A 15,247-nucleotide genomic window follows, 5' to 3' on the forward strand; every position below is an offset into this window, starting at 1 on the left:
TTAATTCATTCATCATAATTTTTCAAGCTAGGGGGAGATTGTAAGAACAATATTTTTGTGTATAGAAAATTTATGAGTTTTGTGTTATATGGACACTCGGTAGTTTCATCTGAGCATGCATACTACTGGTTTATATTTTATTTTTGACAGGTTGGACAGCTGTCGTGTGTTGGCATGTGAGCTGTCAATCTAACGATCACTCATTTGATTCTTTGATAGAGATTTTTTCTTTGTTAGGATAGAATTCTTTCTTCTTCTTCTTCTTCTTCTTCTTCTTCTTCTTCTTCTTCTTCTTCTTCTTCTTCTTCTTCTTCTTCTTCTTCTTCTAGTTTCCTTCAATGTTGAAAAGTTTAAGCTTTTGTGGTGAAGTGATAATGGAAGTCGTTTCATCTGAAAGGAGTTCAAATTCAAATAGCTAAAAGGATTTCAACTCAATCCAAGCAAGGGAAGTTTGTCTTCGAATCTAAGAGAGAATCTTGGTTGGTTAATCAAGATCTTAAGGTAAATTATTGTAAGAATCTTTGTTGTGTTGTTTTACATCCATGTAATTTACAAACTGGAATTTATATCTTAACATTAATTTTTATTAGAGGTTATTTACCATACTAAGGCAGTTAGACTCAAAATGAACATGTTGGGTTTATTAAATTTTTTTAGTATACTAATTGGCTAAATAAATAGCTTTTGAATATCGAAAAATACTTTACTATGTTTATTCCTTGGAGATATAATATGGCCTTCGTTATTAGGCATGATCATATCAAACTTAACTTATTTATAATTATAAGGCAAAATCCTAAGATTTATTGACATGTACTTTAATTTATTTTCTTAGATTAAAGTGATGATGTACATTAGTCACTATTGAAGACTGTTTGAAGTACTAATTAAATTTAATTCCTCACATATAATTAAATTTTATATTTATTTAAACATTTCCATTAAAATTAATAAAATAAATAAATTTACATATTAATCAAATCTTTACATAAACACAAAATAATAAAATAAATAAATTTACATATTAACTGAACATTTACATAACACACAACTCTTATTTACTCTTTATTAGGAAGATGAGCATCACTAATAAAAGAAGAATCATCACAATTGAAGGGAAGATGGGGCATCATAGGAAGACGTCGATGAAGATGATACTGACGATGGAGCATTTAAGCACATATAGCTCATGTCTACTTGCAACTTCTCATAAAGATAAGGTAATTGAATGTATCCCCTCTTGTATTCCTTCTCCAGTTTCATAACAATATTACTACTTAAAAACTTTCTCATATATTCCTTGCAGCAATCTTTGCCCGTGCAAAGAATTTGTTGATCGGTGCTGTAAATTACACTTGAATCGTCAAATTTTAGCATATAAGCTTGGTTGCACCCTCGAAATAATCTACTTCCATATGAATCAATAATATAACAAACATGAAGTTCTAGTTTTAAGACAAAGAAGTGATCGTTCCAACCCACGACGAAAATATTTGGCTCTGTTGTTAAATCTTTAGTTATGGTCTCCCACATATTGTCTAATGAGAACATATCTTTCAACAAGTTGAATTTTTCAACCCCGAACATCCCCGTAATTGATCTATCTGTGCAAATAGAGACTGGTCTGATACCAGCATTTATCACAGTCTCTATATCGAAGTGATTATTAGAAAATTTGTTCTGGCAATAAGAGGATTCGTTGCTGAGTGCTCGCCACTCAGAAGAGCCTTCGAGGATTAGGGATTCCAATTGTACCCTTGTGGGCATTAATTTTGGGTTGCAGTGAAGCCAGTGAGCAATGAATATTGCTATCACGGAACAAGCGCCGTATCCAGAAGCTAATCGACTCGTTTGATCGAAGGAAGCAAATAAAACTGGAACTTTCAACAATGCTTCTTTATCTTGACTCAATAATTTTAGTGGTGATGACCACTCACTTAAATTTTGCTCCTGTAATCATTAACAAAAATTTATTAATGAATTATACATATACTCTAAAACTCATTCATAAATATACATAACATAATTAAAAATATATATATGAATTTCATAGCTAGCTAGTTGTGTTATGAATGTAATACAATAACAATAGTTTCATTTAAAAAAAAAAAAAAAATTCTATGTTATTGTTAATCTAATAATCCAAACGTTACATAAGACATGATTTGCACAAATTATTAATATTGTATTTATTTTAAATAATGTTCCAAGAAATTTTTTAGAGAATTTTTGTTACCTTGAAATTTTCCTGTCTTTCCCATATAATAAGATCTTGTTGAGAGTAACTTTTCTCTTCCTTGTAATTTGCTTTAGTTGGTTTGATGGAGTTCCCTATATCAAAAGAAGAAAAAAATATTAGTTTTTATAAATTACTCTCTTTCAATGAATTGATCATATATTTTCCAATCAAAAAAAAAAAAAAATGAAGTGTCATTGGTCAAAAAATAATAATACAGTAGAACCTCTATTTAAGAATACTCTATTCAAGAATAACCTCTAATTTGTTATAAAAAAATCAAGTTCCGATTTGGGCCAGTTATAAATAAGAATAACCTCTAAATTGTAATTAGTTATACATTTTCTAAGTCCTGTATTAACAAAGTATACCTCTATATAAGAATAATTACATCTTAATAAAATATATACATGTATTTTGTAAATTTATTTATATAAAATTAATAATTTTATTTTAAATTATATTACATGTATGAAATTATATTTACTCTAAAATATTTCTATTACGATATAGTATTAATGATTATTTATTGTTATTATTATTACATTGATATTTTTTGGTTTTTTAATTTTTTTTTTCTAGTGTAACTCTATTTAGTTATAACCTCCCAATTAGAATATAATTTACTTGGTCCCAAGTGTATTCTTGGATAGAGGTTCTACTGTAATAATAAAAAATCTTAAAATAACAAGATTAATAATTAATCAAAAATGGTAGTGTCATAATTTTGCTTAATCAAGTTATTGAATTAATTAATTCAAATTTTAAGTTGTACTGATAAGAAGTTTTCCAATCTAGTTTTCTGTACAAAGCATAATTAAAGTAGCCATATATATGATCAATCTATTTTCGTTTGTAATTATAAAGTCATGAGCTTAATTTGTACAGAAAACAAGAATTATTACTTTGGTTTAATTTGTTATTGCTTTTGGGGTATATATGTTATACTTAATATATCTCACTCACTACTTCACTCTCTTAAAGTTAATTAATTCTCTTTCACTAATAAATGAAGAATTCATGAATGAATTAAAGAAGAAAGAAGAAGAAGAATAGAAGAACATTTTAGTTACCATCAAGATTTCTCTGAAGGATGCCTTTTTTGCTTCCATACTTAATTACTACTTCAACTTCAACACACACTCAAATATTAATAACTTTTTTCTTTTCTCTAATTAACATTTAACACCTACGGTTTATCTATATATACCATATGATTAATATAATTCTACTCAAATTAGGTTTTATATTTAACTTTTAATTTATTTTTATTTAAAAAAAGATAGATATTTTATCAAATTTTCTCCTCACCGACATCATTTTCAAATGATTTTTTAAAATAATAATAATAATAATAATTTCAAACTATCATAAATTTTTACACTAACTTTGATTTTATTATGTATTTATAAAATAAATGTGATTTTAAATGGCCTTAGAATTGAGAGGAGCCCATATTGATACAGTTCTTCTTCGTCTTCTTCCTTCTTATACAGAAAACAAGAATTATTACTTTGGTTTAATTGTTTTTGGGGTATATATGTTAAACTTAATATATCTCACTCATCATCACTTCACTCTCTTAAAGTTAATTAATTCTCTTTCACTAATTATAGATGAAGAAATCGTGAATGAATGAATTAAAGAAGAAAAGAAGAAGAATAGAAGAAGAACATTTTACTCACCATCAAGATTTCTCTGAACGATGCCTTTTTTGTTTCCATACTTAATTACTACTTCAACTTCAACACACACTCAAATGTTAATAATTTTTTTCTTTTCTCTAATTAACACTTACACCTATGCTTTATTTATATAAAGAATATCATTAATATAATTATACTCAAATTAGGATTTATATTTAACTTTTAATTTATTTTTATTTAAAAAAAAGATAGATATTTCACCGACATCATTTTCAAATGATTTTTTTTATTTAATAAAATTAATTATTTTAAACTATCATAATTTAATTTTGTAAACTTCGAATTTATTGTGTATTTATGTAATAAATGTGATTTAAAATGGGCCTTAGAATTGAGAGATAACCAATAACAACAACCACTCTCTTCTCATTACCAACCTCAACAATGGCTGCTTCCACCACTCTCGGAGTCTTTTCTGGAAACACTTCCACTCGAATTTTCTTCCCAAAAGTGGACTCATCATCATCCATTAGAGTTTCTCTAAAGACCAATGCTTCCGCTGTTTCCGACCTTGGTTTCGTCACTTCGCAGCTCAGTAATTGCATATTTGAACAGATTTAAATGTAGAAAGGTGGACAAATATACTAGATCAATAGCAAGTAAACCATCCATCCGGTTCCAAAAATCTAACATAACTTATAAACCATGTAATCATTAACAGAAGAAGTAACCAGCAATTAAAAATAAAGTAAAAAACGCTTGAATCCACACATCCAAAGTGAAATACCAAGAGGAATTATATCTTACATTCAAACTTTTGTTCCTCACAAATGAGTAAGTAAACACATTCTTGTCCAAGGAAAGATTTTAGTATCATCTTCTAACTAAGAAAAGGACTATATTGTTTTCTTAATTCTAAACTTTATTGAAAGTGAAAGAACAGAGTAAACTAATCATAAGTTAGAGATAAACAAGCCTGATCAACACAATTATAGAAAAAACAAAACCTTTATTCATTACCCTATCTTTATCCATTCAAACTTTTCTCCATCATGATTGTTTCCTCATTACAAATGAGTAAATAAACTCATTCTCGGCCAAGAAAAGCTTTCACTATCATCTTCCCTTTTCTAACTAAGAAAAAGACTACATTGAATCATTGAAATTTGCACACACAACAGACATTAATTTCTTAATTCTGGACCTTGAAAGTACAAGAACAGAGTAAATGAATCATAACAAATCAAACTTATATTCAAATGAGTAAGTGAACACATACATTCTTGTCCAATAAAAGATTTCACTATCATCTTCCCTTTAGAAAAGGACTAATATTAGAACAATTCATGTGTTAATCATGACAAAATTGAAAATTACACAAAGATATAGTATTGAAAATTGATCAGTATGTATAGTAGGTAGCTATAGACAACGGTAATATTATGATTATGATTAGGATTAGGATTAGGATTAGGATGAAGAGGATGAAATCAATTGGCAGTGGGCATTGAGTAACGGCACAAAGGGCAGAAATGACTGGTCTCCAACCATCGAACAATACAATCCTTGTGAAACACATGAGAACAAGGCATCTCAACAACCACTCTGCTGCTCATCTCAATCTCATCATCATCATCATCATCACACGAATCACCCAACGACGGCACCATCTTCTCGAAACATATGGTACAATTGCAACTACTCATCAAACCCACATCGTTTAACTCCTTGAGAGCCCTTACGGAGTCTTTCGCTGCAGGAATATTGACATTAATATTTATATTCTCCTGATTTTGCTCTTGTTGTTGTTGGTGTTGGTATTCAATACTAGCAGTTAGGGCAGTGATATCGAGACAGATATTGAGACCCAAAGCTTGGGAGTTATTAGAATAATAATCATGAATTATGGGCAAAACGTAAGCAGTAGCAATTCGTGAAGTTAATGAAGATGGGATTTGGATGGAAGGGGTGCCCATTACTCCAGCCAGAATATATTCAGTGATTGCTAAATAATCAGATAAGTATTGGGCAAAAGGAACCACCGTATAGTAGTGACGACTGTCGATGAGGCGGTGGATATCAAGGAGTATGTGGCGAAAGTTGACATGAAAGGCTATGAATTTATCATTCGTCGTCACTATTGGCCGCCGTTGTTGCTGCTGTTGTTGCTGTAAGACTGCTTCTCCATCGTTACAGACCACGTTTATGTCGTAATGACAATCAAACAGAGGCAGTGCCGCCATTGTAAAATTAAAATTGAAAATTAACGGTCACTAGGTAGCCAAAGATAACAACTTTCTTTCTGGGGGATTTCAAATGGAAGAGGAGGCGGGAGTAGCTGGTAAGGGAGGGAAATTAACCAAACAACTCTTGATAATGGAATGGATTCTAAGAAGAGTGTTGTTGGTGTTGAGTACTGTGTCTGTGTGTATATACAGCTGTATACCCTTGGTAAAAGAGGGAAACCAAATAAGGAAATAGTCGATCAATTCAAATATACAAGTCAACTGAAATTTTTTTACCGTTGTATTTATTATTATATTATTATTTTATTACAAAATGTGGAAACAATGTATACCAAGACTTAATTGTATTATACTTATTAATTAATACATTGTAGATGACGTGACTTATAATAATTCTATTTCTCATCAATTTATTTATATGAATTTACCATTTTTTTTTGTATTTACCGTTGTATTTGGTACAAATTTTTTTTATTATATTATTATTATTATTTATTACATAATATAGAATAATACATTGTAGATGACGTGGACTGTAATTACTCAAACTAATTTAAATATACAAGTCAACTGAAAAGAAGCGCATATTCTATCACAACAATTTTTTACCGTTGTATTTTATTATTATATTATTATTTATTTATTACAGAATAGAGAAACAAGATATAACCAGGACTTAATTGTATTATACTTATTAATTAATAAGTTGTAGATGACGTGGCTTCTAATCACTCAATCTCAGTGATTCTATTTCTCATCAATTTATTTATATGTATTTACCACTTTTTTTGTATTTACCATTGTATTTTGTACAACTTTTTTTTATTATTATTTATTACAAAATATAGAATAATACATTGTAGATGACGTGCACTGTAATTACTCAAACTAATTTAACAGTGATTGATTCTATTCCTCATCAATTTATTTCTATATTTATAATAAGTATTTTCATTAAAATTAGGGTTTTTTTTTTTTAAATATTATACCTAAAATTGATTTTATTTGTAAAAATACTTTCAATAAATTTATTTACATAAATAACGATGTACCACGTCAGCATAAATACCGAAATTTAAAATTATTACCGAAAATGGAAGAAACTTAAAAATTTTGCTTCCAGAAATTTCAGTATTTTGCAAGTTTTTTTTTTTTTTTTAAAAAAAAAAGCAACATTTTAGTTGCTTTTGATGTAAATAATATATCAATTAGTTACTTTTTATTAAAAAAAATTATTTCAAGATAATTTTTTCTTATACATATTTAGTTGCTTATTTTGATCAAATATTTTAAAACTATGATTTTTTTTTTTAAAATTTTAAGCTATATTATATGTTATTTTATTATTTAAGATACCTCGAGATTACTTATTTTTTAGCAATTTTAAACCATATTTTGAGTTGTTGGAAACACATGTTGATAATGGATTCTAAGAAGAGTGTTGTTGGTGTACATATATATATACAGCTGTATAATGTTGTAAGTTGTATAGGAGGGAAGAAATAAGGAAATAGTCACGATGAATTCAAATATACAAGTCAACTGAAATTTTTTTACCGTTGAATTCATAGAAACATTATTTGAAGATGTCATTTTTGCCACATGTATAAAATAGCTATAGTTAGAATACCAACAAGTATCTTTTCAAAAAAATAATAAAAATGCCAACAAGTATTAATTACATACATTATATTAATATTTGTTGTTGATTTTTTATATATATAATTAATATTTTTTAATAAATTATCTCATATATTATTTTTTAATTTATTTTACGATTTGGGATGCTCTGTTAGTTGCATGGGTTGCGAAGTGAATGTCCATTGCAATTTAGGTTGCTGTTTTGGTTACTCTGTGTATTTTCATGTAAATACAAAAAAAAATATATTTTAAAATGTATAATAAAGAACCCCAAATATAATTGATAGCTTAAAATATACAATAAATATTTGATTAAAGTATGGTTAAAATATCTAATATTTTCAAAATATTTCACTTTTATACTTAATTTTTTTTCGGAGTAGATATACCAAATATTTTCAAAATATTTCACTTTATACCTAATTTTTTTTCAGAGTAAATTAACTAAATTTGGGTATAAAAGTCCAACAATTTAAAAATATTGAGTATTTTTTCTACCAAAAAATAATATAACGTATAATATTGTAATATTTTGAAAATGTTATTCGCGTTTTCGGAAGGGTGACACATGGTGCTTTTGACTTAAGATCGGTCTGTTATGGCCCGACCCAAAAGCCCTACCGAAAGGGCAGGTCCAGCCCCTACGGAAGGATGGGCCCAAGCCCGTCTGAAGCCCAGTGGGCGCACCTCCATGACGGGGACTAATCCAAATCTGGAAGGACCTCTAGCCTTCACAGGAGGAAGTAATTGAAACCCCTTCCAATGCGCATTAGGGAAACATATCAAGAGAGGGCATTCCAAAAAGTACCTTGGAAACCTGGTACAGGATGACGTGGTAGCCCTCTAACACCCGATCCCACAGAATCAGGATGACATCCCATATCTAGTTTGACCTTTAGTTATTTAGAGTACCTATAAATTTTTTAAATTTTTTTGAATAATTTACAGTGTCGAAAATAAGTGTTAAGACCCATATTTCGATCAGTAAATATGGTTGTGACTAATGTGTTAAATTCTGAAGATAAGTTGGCTCGCACATTGATGAATGCGTATTTTATATATTCATTAACTCTTATTTATTCTTGTTTTGGGTAGTTTTTCTTGAGTTTTTAGTTGGATTTGATGTGTTTTCTTCAAGTGTGTAGGTTTGTGCTTAAAAGACAATTTTGTGATGTGCTAAGATCTTTAAGCTAATTTTTGACCATGTTTCCTTCATTGTTTCGGAGAGGTTGTGATATACAAAATGATAGATTGTAAGATTTATTACTCGAGAGGAAAACTTTTAAACAATTGGGCATCAGGTAGATCAACTTAGGTGGTGTGAGATCACTTAGGTAACCAAAATAGTTCTAAATTGTGAAATCGAGAGGTAGAATATTTAAGATTGTTTCTAAAGTGAGACTTGTGTTAGAATTTATTTTACCATGATCTTAGATCTACTCACAAGTATGTTGTTTAACACCCTAAATATGAACTTCCTAAAACGATAAATAAACACATATAAAGTTAAGAAAACCTTACATTGGTTGCAGCGGAATAATGTCTCCTTCCACTCAGATCTCTAACCCTTGTATCCTTTCTGTCGCAGAGTATTATCAAGATCTGAGCCTGAATGTCCTTCTCTTTGTGTGTGATCCTTCACAGTCTTCCAATCTATGATTGAGGTACCACTTGCTGTGTGTGGGCACTACTCTATCACTGAGGGTTTCGAAATTTAGAAGAGGAAAAGAGAGAGAAGTTGGTTCGGCTATAGAGAGAGAGGGAAGGCTCAGTTTTCTGAAAAAATAATTTTCTGACAGAAAGCTTGTTCAAAACTTATTGAAAACTTATTATTTGACCGAGCCATCACTTTCTATTTATAGGCAACTACTAGGTTTAGGTTAGCAATTATTTGGCATTAAAATAATGAAAATATTAATTAGAAAATCATGCTTAAGTGGCCGGCCAAGGTGTGTAATGGGCCTCACTTGGTTTTTGCAGTTTTCACAATTTTTATTTCTATTTTCTCAAAAACGCCAATTTTCAATTCTAACCATTTAAATGCCAAAACTAATTATTTAATAACTAAAATAGATTATTAAATAATATTGTCATTTAATTTAATTATTAATTAGACATAAAGTTTATTAATTAATAAATAAACCTAGAATCTCTTTTTTTTTTTTTACAATTTCGCCCCTGCTTAGTGAAAATTCACAAATCAGACATAGTCTAACTTTAGAATTAGAATTTATTAATCACCAATCAATTATTGAGTCTTACAAGCAGTATAGTCTCAACTAGAATGGAGACCATGGATCTATATGCTGAGCTTCCAATAAGTGAACCGAATTTACTAAGTAAATTCCAACTTATTAATTCTTCGTTGAATCCACTCTTAGAACTTAGAATTGCACTCTCAGACTTATATAGAGCATATTATATGTTCCACGATATAGATATGCTATCTCATTTAACTTTTTTATAATCTTATTGTGATCAAAGATCCTTTATATAGATGATTTACATCGAGATGGGATAATTTTACCGTTCTCACCCCTCAACGTTTTTTGCCCCTTAATACACTTAGCTACCTGTAAATGATGTTCAGTGATCTAAGATCAGTCACTTAAACAAGAGCTCATCCATTTACTTCTATTTAGCTAAGCTCGAAGGGAATCATCACTTGACTTCTATACACCAGTAGAAGCTATAGATTCCATATTTATGTTCAACACTCCCACTCAATCATACTATCATGTTCCCAAAATATACGTATCACCCTGACCCAAAAGTAGGCTTAACTAATAAATCAAAGAACATGAATATCACTCCTGAGTTGAGCCTAAGCATATCAAGATTTAGATTCTTTTAATCTTAAGATCAACTACTGATATTGACTTGGAAAGATATGACGGTAAGTTTATAATATCTTAACTAAGTTGCAATATCGGTCCAGTCCAATGTATACTCCATACATTCGAAACTAGTATACTTTACCAATGCCCTGGAAAGAACATAACACTTACTCCAAGTGTAAGTACACATCATCGCTGATTATCACATTAGTGTAAATCCAAAATACTGATGAAACAGGGACTTAGTCTTTTGATTCATATTATCACAATCACATTCCACTGTGTTGACGATACTGTAATTGTGAATAAACATATGATCTGGACTTAACTGATTTTGTGTGTATATGTAATAAACATATTAAACCATTAGCATGTAAAATTCATGCAAACATAAATCACTTCAAATTTCTTATATTGATAACTAATCAGATTGTAAAGGGTTTTATTTAGGGCACAAAACCCAACAACTTGATGAATGTGAGGTGTAATGGTGGTATAGATATATAAGCTATTATTCACTTACACATTCTTTATGCGGTACTCGAAAGCTATACAATATTGCTCTAGGTTCTTAAAAATATTTGAATAATCTAGGCACATTAATAATTAAAATCATAACTAATTTAGGGTGAAATCGAAACCTTGACAATTATTTTTATATGTTTATTCTAAAAACCTCATTTATGTTAACAGAATTCTGAGTTAGGAATAAGATTTAAACGTTTTATTATAAGTGTCTAAGTAATTTTTATACTTGCATACGATGTAGTTATTTAGAGCTACCTATAAATTTTTAGAAAAATAAGATTTAAATATTTTGTTATAAGTGTGACTATATTTTTCTATATCGACTCTGTAAAATATTTAAATTTTTTTACAAATAGTTCTAAATAACTACAATGTACATGATTATGAAAAAATTGGATTACTTTTATTTTTCTTAGATGCCTAAATAGATGGGGATCTACCAAAATACTTATTTTATAAAGTGATTGTGCTATATATTTTTTTAAGAGGAATTTTCAAAAATATTCTTTATTTAAATGTTATTTACAATTTTACGACCTAAATTTTTTATTTATAAAAATAGTCTTTTGAAGTGTTAAAATTACAAAAATATACTTTTATCAGCAAAATATACGAATACAACTTGAAATCAACCTCACGATAACTATAAATCAACTATAAAACAGCCAAAACAACTAAAAACGTTATTTTATGATAACAATAATATAACTATAAATAAACTACAAAATAATTAAAAAATAGTTTATTGTTTTTACTAAAAAAGATATTTTTTATATAAAAAAATCAAAGAGTAAAAATGAAAGAACTTCCATGTTGTTGTATTTTTGTAATTTTTTTTTTTAAATTTTTAATCTATTTTATAAAAATTTCAACATATATCCTATTACTAGTAAATAGTTACGTGCGAGTCACGTATATTAAATTTTATGTTAGTTTTTTTCTATGTTATTTGAAAGTGATACAATTAAAAGTTAAAGAAAAAATATTACAAGTTATTAGGTGAGATTATTATTATGTGTATAGGAAGAAATCACAAACTAATTAATCTTATAATCTTAACTTTAATCAAATAGGGTTCTAGATATATGAACAATAAATAATCACGTAAAAATAAAAAATAATTTATTCGAATAAAGCACAGTTATATATATGAATCTCATTAATCAAAAATAATTATTCAATATATGAACAATAATTTCTCACGCTATATGTTTATCAATAAAGAAATCCACCTCCTCATAGTCAAAAATAAATAATACATGTAATACATATCTTTGTAATAGAGTACCTAAAAGAAAAAAAACTTCAGTTACCATAATCGGAAAAAGTTTAAGTGAACTATAATGACTAAGAAGATTTAAATTACAAAATGAAAATAACATATCTATATGAGTATGATTTTTTTGCTATATGAGCATGATTGATCTAAGAGAAAATAGATAAACCTATAAACATATAAATATACTTAATATTAATTTTGACAAAGAAACAATTCAATTATAAACAATTCTAAATATCAGCTTGACAATTTTAACACACTAATTACTCATTAAATAACCATAATGTATACATCATGATAATTTTATTTTATTTGATATCAAATGATAGAGACTATTGAGGTTTTCAGCCATGCAAAACACACTATGATCAAAAAGTAATGCTCATTAATTGTATATTTTAAAGAAACCCAAATTTCTATGAATGTCCCTAATAAGATATAAACAATAAAGTTGTAAATTAAAAAAAAAAAAAAGTAGCAAAATTTCAGTTAATATAAGAAATAGAACAAATTGAAGATTTATACAATACTGGAATTTGAACTCTTAGAGGCCATTAGCGAAGGGGCGAAACTCATAAGATCCCCTAGTGGAACACTACCTTAATGATTTGAACACAAAAATTGTAGAAATCAAAATATGAATAAATTAGCATCATCAACAAAAGGAAAATTAAAGGGAAAACACTTAATAATTATGTGACAAATAATTATTAATTGAATTAATCTTATAATCTTAACTTTAATCAAATAGGGTTTATAAAAGAGGCATAAATAATCAAATAGGGTTAGAAATACGGTAATTAAAGAAAATCTAGAACCCTATTTTTGTTTTAGATTTAATGGGATTTATTTTATTTTTATTTTATTATATATAAATAAAAAGTGACCCATGAATTTCTCATAAATCATTTTATTTTTAATAATAAACCATAGGGTTGGAAATATGGTAATTAAAGAAAATCTAGAACCCTATTTTTCTGTTGGATTTAATGGAATTTATTATATATAAATAAAAAGTGACCCATGAATTTCTCATAAACCATTTTATTTTTAATAATAAACCATCTTATTTTTAATATAAATAAAAAGTCGTCCATAAATTTCTCAAAAACCAAGAATTCTGTTAAATAGGGACACTTTATATAAATAGATAGAATAGATATATATTCTAATTATATGAAATTTTAATAATTATTTATTATTAATTTATTAATTGAAAAATATCTTCAAACTATCTTATTTAAATCTTCCTTTTTCTTACGTTTTTACTTTATTTTTGTTTTTTAAGTTTTTTCAAATTAAATTTTAATATATAAAGATTTAAAATGTAAATAAGATAGTTTGAAGGTATTGTTATATTTAGTTTTTGTTCTAGGTAATGTATTTCTGTTTTAGGTAATGTATTTCTGTTTCAGATTAAATTTTATTAAAAAATAAAAATTAAGTGCAGGCTTACCTTACATGCCTCATGCATATATGGTGGGTTTCTTTAATTTAATTTATTTATTTATTTTAAAAAATATTTTTTTTTACGAATTGCTCGATGTTTTAGGACTATCATTCAATTATTATTTTTTTTTTCTGTAGTATGTAACTATCATGTAAGTACTAAATATTCATTTAAAAAACTTGAGCAAAAAAAGTGCACTAATTTTTATTTTAAAAAACACACTATAAGCGTGACATTTTTTTTTTTTTAATTATATCGGTGTTATTTTAAAATTTTAAACAAATATAACTGAGAGAAAAATATTATTACTGTTCGAAATATTTTCAATAAGCCCAAAAAATAGTGAACTCCATTATAAGATGATTATCACTTCAAAAAAGGTGATACACTTAAAAATGTTAATTTCATCTTAGTTCAAAAAGCCCAAGTAAAGGCGTAGATAAAAATAAGTATGGGGTTATTGCTTCAAATTAGTTTGAACTTGATAATTCTAATAACTCTGTGTAGACTATATTTTTGGTGTAGTTCTTATCGTGCTGAACTGTGGTCACAAGTCGGATTAATACCCTCCTTATACTATTCTCTAAGATTTTTTGAGTTACAGTACTAAAAAAAAAAAAAAAACTAACCTTCACCACAAATTATGCTCGGCTCCGCGTTTTTGTCACAGTGGCCGAGATTCGAAGGGCTCGATTCTGGTTTTCAAAATTTTCAATTAGTTTATAAAGTATAGTATATATTATATATTGTGAAACTTACTATAAAAAACCAACGTACTGGATGATGATTCCTATCATTACAAACGAACAACTCAAAGCTCAATGATCCACACTCAAACCAAAGTAGTGAAGAAAAAATTGATTACAAACGAAGAGAGACAGACTCATAATCTTTAAAGAGTAGTATGAAATAGTTAATGTACTAAGTTCGAGAAAGAGAGATTAATAAAGAAACAGTAAGAAATAGCATATATGACGAAGAATATTATGCATATAAACAAATAAGATGAAAATCATGATTTGAAAACGACCAGCACCAAATATAAACTAACAGGATGAAAATCAAATCAGGAAAGAAGGAACAACACAAAGCTCAATGATTCACACTCAAACCAAAGTAGTGAAAAAAAGAAATTGATTACAAACGGAGAGAGACAACCTCATAATCTTGGAATTAAGGAAGTAAACAGGATTAAAGATTCATAGCAGTTAAGTAAAACAATAATTGAAGAGTATTATGAAATAGTTAATGTAACAAGTTCAAGAAAGAGAGATTAATAAAGAAACAGTAAGAAATAGCATATATGACTAAGAACATTATGCATACAAACAAACAAGATGAAAATCATGATTTGAAAGCGATCAGCACCAAACATAAACAAACA

At 27.7% G+C, this 15,247-nt stretch overlaps 2 protein-coding genes across 2 annotated transcripts in view; both read right to left on the minus strand.

The window, feature by feature from the left end:
* LOC133035779 (E3 ubiquitin-protein ligase RDUF2-like) overlaps positions 1-15,247 on the minus strand; it is a 100,680-nt gene that overhangs the window by 24,032 nt on the left and 61,401 nt on the right. The window lies entirely within an intron of this gene.
* Positions 5,373-6,125, minus strand: LOC133036124 (E3 ubiquitin-protein ligase SGR9, amyloplastic-like). The gene has a single exon (XM_061112617.1). It carries the CDS (start codon positions 6,123-6,125, stop codon positions 5,373-5,375), a length of 753 nt encoding a protein of 250 aa, XP_060968600.1.

The sequence above is a fragment of the Cannabis sativa genome, chromosome 3, assembly GCF_029168945.1.
Source record: "Cannabis sativa cultivar Pink pepper isolate KNU-18-1 chromosome 3, ASM2916894v1, whole genome shotgun sequence".
Taxonomy (NCBI): domain Eukaryota; kingdom Viridiplantae; phylum Streptophyta; class Magnoliopsida; order Rosales; family Cannabaceae; genus Cannabis; species Cannabis sativa.

Bases quoted from the DNA above. Each gene is read 5' to 3' on its own strand.
- LOC133036124 (XM_061112617.1), bottom strand. From the start codon at position 6,125: ATGGCGGCACTGCCTCTGTTTGATTGTCATTACGACATAAACGTGGTC.